This window comes from Notothenia rossii (genome assembly GCF_949606895.1).
Source record: "Notothenia rossii genome assembly, chromosome: 11".
Taxonomy (NCBI): Eukaryota; Metazoa; Chordata; class Actinopteri; order Perciformes; family Nototheniidae; genus Notothenia; species Notothenia rossii.
In genome coordinates, this window is record NC_136910.1 from 13,678,625 (window position 1) to 13,686,138 (window position 7,514).

Below are 7,514 nucleotides of genomic sequence, written 5' to 3' on the forward strand. Positions count from 1 at the left end.
CATTCACCAAATTACAAGCATGTGAGCTTAGGTTGGACTCGAACACCTTGCTGTTATTTGAATAATTTGAATAATAGATGTGTAACTGTCTCACTTATTAGGCCTGAACACACACACACGCGCGCGTACACACATACACACACACACACTGCGCGGGAAGCTGCAGGCACATACACGTGTAAATTACAGAGTACGTGCCAGCGCATGTGCTTTGTTTACTATGACAAGTTTTAATTTCTGCACACCTCTGCTTTGTGTCCGGAAGTAATGTCATATATATTATTTTAACATGTTATTATCTTTTTAAGCAGAATATTCTCTGAACTGTGCACACAGAAGATATTAGATGGACTATTTTCTCCTCTTGTCATCCTCATGTTTGCCTACTACATGTCCGTTTATTAGCCAGTTTTAATGCGCCAAAATGGTGTTGGCACACAACACTGCACATGCTCTCTGCTGCAGGCCTTTGTAATATGCAGAAATATTATATTCCTATTATGATGAAGCTGCGGAAAAACTCGGGTTGTGCTACTTACAGTGCATCGCGGTGAAGGGATCTGCTTTGCAGTGAATATCCATTGGATAGCCAAGGAAAGACAGATAATCAACTGAAGTCGCCGTTTCGCCTTCCTAACAAGGATGAATATGTGAAGAAAAAAAGGTGCTTCAACTCGATGGAGGGACTTAGTTTGCCCCCTCCACCCCCTCGCTTCAACAACCGATCTGACGGCAACTTCTTCCCCCAAAAGTTGCCCGGTGTTTCTTCAACAGTCCGGTCCGGCCGCGGAGGTCTGGCAGGTGCGCAGCATGACCGAAGGACTGTGTTTTAGTTTATCGCTATTTGTTCTTCTTCAGAAGCCTTCAGTGAGCAGTAGAGGTAATTCTCACAGTTTGTTTTTAAATGAAACGGTGATGTCCAGGGCCCGGTATGTCCTCAATCCTCGTGGCCTTGATTCACGCGTGAAAACGGCGGAGAAAACGCGCACACACACACACACTGACACACACCGGGTTTGTGTTGAGCGCAGGATGCGTAGTGCTGGATCTTTGGGCTGGGAATGAAGCCTCTCTCTGTGTCTGTGGTTCTAAAAGCTGCAACCCTCCCCTCCTCTTCCCCCTCTCCTCCCCTCTGCAGACCCCCCTTTTGCTTATATGGATGACTTGTCAGACAAAGGCAATAGATGCCAACACTTTGTGATTCGCCAACGTTAAAAAAAAAAAGAAAAAAACCTGGGGTCCAAATGAGGAGGTCTGTGGGTCTGACACACCGGCAGGAAGGGGAGGGAGATAAATAAGGAATGGATTGTGAGTTAGAAATATCAGACTTTATTAGACATCATAACAGCTGTGAAATATATGCTCGCTTACTGGAAGTTTTGAATCAATGAAATAGAGATTATTTTTTACATTTGTGTTTCTTTTTTTCTTTTTATTACACGGACTAACAGCCTGTCTCTGCATGGGAATACACATTATCTCTGTAAGTGTCCCCACAACCTGGATTTAGCTTGATCCTGTTTTGAATTTTTTACTTTTATTTCGTTTTGCTTTTCCTCCTCAGTCTTCATATCTGCTCTGGAACTCAAGTAGGCCTAAATAATTTGTCTATATAATTATTTACTGCTTAAATTCGATATATTTGTTGTTAAGCCATTGGTTAATGTCTTTAAATGTAGACTATAAACCTGTTTCCGTGTCGCTGATGATGTGATGACTGCAGTGGTCCATAGGAGCAGAGGTGGAGGTTGGAGGTGTACCTGCCGCAGTGCCGCTGAGCTTCTGTAGATGGCGCTGTATGGTTTCTCAAAATGTAAAGGCGATATCAAAGTAGTCCAAAAAAGTCAAACTTGGGGTGCACCTGAGTGCTTGTGATCAAACTGACAGGTCACAAATGTTCTCCTGGAACATTTATCAATGAACTATAGATCCATGGAATGTGTTGAAAACGATAGATAAGACTTTGTCTGAACCTGCAGTATACAGGTTAACTAAGCAATGCCTTATGGAGTTATGGTGGAGTCAGGATGCTTCGTTTTGGATTAAATTAATATAATAATTTACTACATAATGATTCCAAAATATATCAATTTTTATTTTTGTATTTATCATATTATTATCTGATCCTTTAGATCAAGTACAACAGATACATAGCCTATATCACTAACTTCATTTTCGAAGCACTTAAAGTCTCAGAGTTTTTTCACAGGGGGAAACAAATAAGCCAGCAGTAAACGCAACTCGAATAAAATAATATATATATGTGTTACTATTAACAAATTAAATAATATAACAAATATTCAATTAATTTGTTCGTTATTCTGAAGTGACAATGTCACAAATAAAATATCATCATCATATATAATCATATTTCACAAATAAAATACATGATTTCAGGTGACTGTCTAAATGCCCTTTTTATTGTTTCTTGCACGCGCACTTGCCACATTTTGACCATATTTTTTAGGGGGGGGGGGGGGGGGGGGGGCATATCTTAGGGGCAGACGGCCACAGCTCTGCCTCCTGGTCAGGTTAGGGGATGATTTCTCTTTTTGTTACAGTTTTTGGAGTGAGCTTCTGGTACAATATGTAGCACTATAGGCTGTAATTTCACACCCGGCTGCACATTTCCCTTAAAGCTACATTCTTTTTTCCCTCTCCCCCCCTATAAGACCCCCACCACCACCACCATCTTCCCCTCCCTCAGTTTACCCTCCTGCTCCCCACAATTTGATCTCCCCAATGCAAAAATTAAGCAGAAGCAAGGAAGGGGGAGGAGGTTGTAAAAGAAAATGCTGATATTGTTTTTTTAAAACACATATCAAACGACGTGTTGACATGATTACTTTGTTTAGTTTTTGTTTGAACAGCACGTGTGGTGTGGCTTATTTGACTATGTGGTCAGACGGGCCCTAACCCCTGTCTTTTTAGGAAGGGGGCCATCCATTCAGATGTTACAACACCGGGTCAAAGAGCTCCCAAAAAGCAATTTAAACAATACAAAGGCTGAATCAATTATCACTTTTTTTGCAGAAAAGCACCTTTTTAATTTATATATAAATACTTCAAAACACCCGACCACTGGAGACAGAAAACAACATGCATTTATTGAATTTTCAGACAAATTTAAAATAATTTGCATGTACAATTACGCACTCATTTCCACCCTGACGCACAACTGCAGTATTTAAGACGTTGCCACTGCATGTCAAGAGTTTGGAAAATGTTTTTGGAGCCCGGGTGCTCCCATTAGGAGAGGTGTAATGTATTGACAGAGAGCAATTTATCTTTTGCCCCGCTTCCTAATGGCCTGTGCAGAGAGGAGAGAGGAGAGGTGGCATGCAGGGGGGGGGGGGGGGGGTGTAAGGATAGCACCACCGAGGGTCCAGCATGCAGCTCCACCCGCCGAACATCAGCTCACACTCTTCAGGAAACTGCGGGGAGGATGATGGAGGCTCCGTGGTAAAGAACTTTTGGGAGAGGTGTCATTTATTGTTTTTTTCTTTCTCTCCTCTCCACCTCCCGTGTAGACTGCTGGTTGTCTCGCGTTATTCCAACACGTCACCAATCGATCCCTGCAAAGGGGAGCTGACACCTCTGGTTGTAAGTTGAATATTAATCCTTTTCGATTGAAGAAGAGAGGCTTCGGAGGAATCTGTGGCGACATTTATGCTGATTTTGGACTATTTATAAAATCTTAAAAATAATGTAAAACATGTATGAGTTTTGCATGCTTAAATAAATCATAAAAGAGTATTTTTCATGCTATTTAAATGGCAGCAATTTGCTCTTTTAATGCATGCAAATGAGTGATAATTGTGATATTTGTTTAGGTTTTTATATTTGATGATACAGGAGGAGATTTCCGAAGCTGCAGCCCATAATCCTGTAACACTAACACACATATCTCCTGACACTTACTGTATATTGGATTTGCTCACTGTGTCCCTGTGCTCCAGCAGCGAGCAGCCACAAACACTCCCGGGCTACAAATCTCTGCTGGCGTGAACAGATGGAGCATCAATTTGATTCCATCCTCGACACCGTGAAAGATTGATTTTGCACTTGCTTTTAATTTTGCCCATAATTAATTGGATCATTACAACTGTTTTCCATGGATCCCTTCGTTTAAATGTGAAATTACAATGTGATCTATGTTTATTTTCTATTTATTTTCTATTTGTGTATGTGTCCTGTGTAGGAACATGCTAAAATAAAAAATAAAAACACTTATTGTAAATTGTAAAATAATCATTTATTTTAGTGTTACTTGCGTTTGCAATAGATTTTAACCAACATGTATATTTTATAACGAGTTATACACTTAGTATTTAACCTTTGAAAGTGGGCTATTGATTCAAACACACACTGGTCCTCTTCAGCATCTATTAACGAATTTCTTAAGAGAACGAGATTCTTATTGTTTTCTGTATTTTTGAATAGCTGTATGTGATATAATGTCCCTGTAATTTTCCTGTTTTAGCCTTCCTACAAATTCAGATTTTATAATTGGATTATAATTAATAACCAGTTTTGTAATAGTTCGTTAATTAGTCTCAATCTCTCTACCTACATATTTGACATTTAAAAAATATATATATTCTGATGAATAGAATAACACATGTATCCTCTCAGACACGTAAGTCAACATTTACGTTTTCAACTTCAACTTGGTTCACGTGACAGGCTTGACATTGACCAGTGTCTCACACATCAGTAATACATTATTTATTTAATTTCAGTCGTCTTCCTTGAGTTCAGGGATGTGCTGGTGAGTAAACCCATTAATTGTAAAGGTTGTTATGGTTTCTATACGTTTAGAAATCTCTAATCAATTTCAAAGGTTGACATTTCACACTATAATACAAAAAAAAGTCGCATTTATGTTTCTATTGTTCGATTGCCAATTTACTGCCACCTTTATTTACCCTGCAATGTGTCAGTTTAATGCAGCCAATTTAACCGTTTACTGTCTGATGGGGAATCCTCAAAAATGAAGAATATAGCAGTAAAAGTCAATGCGGAAGTTTACAGCAGTCAGGCTCGTATTTGAGAAGATAAATTACACGGACTTTGAGCTGCATTTTCTCTTAAAACTCTTATAATATCTGCATGTTGGCAGGTCGACTGTTCAGCTGATGGTCTGTCCCGTCATTGTCACACACACACATACACACGCACACGCGCACCCACACACTACACTACACACACACAGACACGTGTACTGAGTGGTTCCAGTGATGCTGTATTGTATTAAAGATCCAAATGCAAGGGAGATCAGGTTACATTACTTTGATTAGAAAACACTTTGTTAAATTACTTTTCATACCCTGAGCACAAACGCAGTCAGACAGTTGAGTTTCTGAGCTTTTCCATGCCTCAGGTACAGCAAATCATTAAGAAAAATTAACATCTCATTTGCATTTAAACATGGAAGAAGGGCCAAATTACAAAGAAATAACATTTCATATTATTATTAATATTATTATTATTACAAGATTTTGAATCTACAAAATCTCAAATCAGCAGTTTATTTGACAAAAAAAGTCAAAATTACCTCAAATATTCGGAATATTTCCCACATGTTTTCTTTCCATCTCCCATGCATTGACACACTTAGTCGGGGAGTAAAGGCTTAAAATACATACTCGTTCCTCATTCATTATGCAGATTTGGAAGTAATTGTTAAATTTGCCCTGCAGTGCTGGATTAAAAATAGGACTGTATCTTGTCATTTTCAAAAGAGTTCTCCATGTTGCATTTTTATCGTACTGGGAACAAGGGCTAAATCCCTTCCCTTCCCGATCTAAGTTTCCACATGAATAGTTAAATGTGTGCCCCTCTGGTTGGAACTCAACAAAGGCCGGGGAGGCGTTAGTCAAAATGTTAAGGGCGTCAGAAACTAAAGTCAGGAATATTTTCAGAGATTTATTCCTACTTTTTACACACAAGTTCACCCTGACATGCAACAAAGACCTTTTCTTAATTTTTCAATGTTATTATACACTAAAATACATCTCCACCTATAAAACCAGCAGATAAGCTTCTCTTCCTGGGGATGAAGGCAGCCCTGGGTTCATCGTGGGAGAAGCTGATCCCACGTCTGGATGTGTGTGTGTGTGTGTGTGTGTGTGTGTGTGTGTGTGTGTGTGTGTGTGTGTGTGTGTGTGTGTGTGTGTGTGTGTGTGTGTGTGTGTGTGTGTGTGTGTGTGTGTGTGTGTGTGTGTGTGTGTGTGTGTGTGTGTGTGTGTGTGTGTGTGTGTGTGTGTGTGTGTGTGTGTGTGTGTGTGTGTGTGTGTGTGTGTGGCCTGAGGCAGCTCGGAGGTGTCCCGCCAGCTGCCTCTGTCCCAACCAGACAGCCAACAGCTTCCAATCACATGTCAGCAATATGGGAAACAGAGCTTCTGTCCAGTGGGCCGCTGACATGTGTTAGCCTATGGCATGTGAATGCATAATGTAGCAGTCCCCTCCTGGTGGCAGGCTTTGAACTCACAAATGTTTTTTTTCCCCCACACACAAGTTGATTTCTTTAATTCTCCCTCTTTGTTTCTCCTGCTTAGTCCATTATAATGATGATATGATCATTTAAGGAATGTCAGCTGCACATTTGCTGATTAGTTTGTGTGTGTGTGTGTGTGTGTGTGTGTGTGTGTGTGTGTGTGTGCGTGTGTGTGTGTGTGTGTGTGTGTGTGTGTACACATATATTCCTCTCCCCCTCTACGGATGAGCAGCTCCCACATAAGCTCCTGATCACTTCTGTAAATGCTTCCTGTCACCTTCAGTGGTGTAATGATCATGAAAATTGTGACCTTGATCTATGGAAAGCCATAATGTGACTGAATGGCCTCCTCCCACGCACTTTCTCACCCACTCCGAGCTCTGAGGTATGCTAAAGGACGGCTCCAAGGAAGATTGTTTAGTGGTAATAAAAAGCCAGTAGTTTGGCTTGTAATGGAGCGGGCATTCCTCCTCTCCACAGCCATTTGGCTAAATCTCCAGTGATGAAGGCCTGTGTGAATTTAGATGAGAACCTGGAGGATGTTGACGCTTTTCCTCAGGCACTGGGGAGATTTTATTGTCTGCTGGTCCAACATGACCAAGCACATAAGTGTGTTTAGGGGAGAGAAGAGTGCAACATTCATGTTATGTCCTCGTGTAAGTTTAGAATTTAAAATTCCCTCTGCCTTTATGATGCTATTGAGCACATATTGGTGTTGGAAGTTGTTTGCTACTGGTTTAGTATCATTGTTTACCTCTGGACTCAAAGAACAGAGCTGTAATCTGTGACTATGGCCATACAAAAATATACTTATATGGTGTTGCGAAGCTGCAGTTTGTTTTCGAAAGTGCATTGTTTTTTGGTTTGAATAAAGTATTTGTTCATATGAATTTGTGACGGTCTGATATGTTTGGCACAAGAGCAACTTTTCTCCCAAATGTTTGTTTTTCATTTCTGTTTTGCTCAGTGGAGATAGAGAAGGGGAAAAAAACCTTCCCAGGCATGATGTTGCTCA

The 7,514-nt window shown here is 40.3% G+C and overlaps 1 protein-coding gene and 1 long non-coding RNA gene across 9 annotated transcripts in view; one reads left to right on the plus strand and one right to left on the minus strand.

Moving 5' to 3' along the window:
- Positions 1–2,447, minus strand: part of pax2b (paired box 2b) — a 32,786-nt gene extending 30,339 nt beyond the window's left edge. For all 6 annotated transcript variants that reach the window (XM_079657640.1, XM_079657638.1, XM_079657636.1 and 3 more), the window contains exon 1: positions 540–2,447. In XM_079657640.1, the coding sequence (XP_079513766.1) occupies positions 540–582 (43 nt within the window). In that variant the 5' untranslated portion in view covers positions 583–2,447. The remainder of the gene's footprint in view (positions 1–539) is intronic.
- LOC307023939 overlaps positions 1–6,040 on the plus strand; it is a 43,846-nt gene extending 37,806 nt beyond the window's left edge. For 2 of the 3 annotated variants that reach the window (XR_013803795.1, XR_013803797.1), the window contains 2 exons: positions 3,531–3,603; positions 3,963–6,040. This is a non-coding gene — a long non-coding RNA (uncharacterized lncRNA). Of the gene's footprint in view, positions 1–3,530; positions 3,604–3,959 lie in introns of all 3 variants that reach the window. The other variant, XR_013803796.1, reaches the window with a different exon arrangement.
- The last annotated feature ends 1,474 nt before the right edge of the window (positions 6,041–7,514 follow it).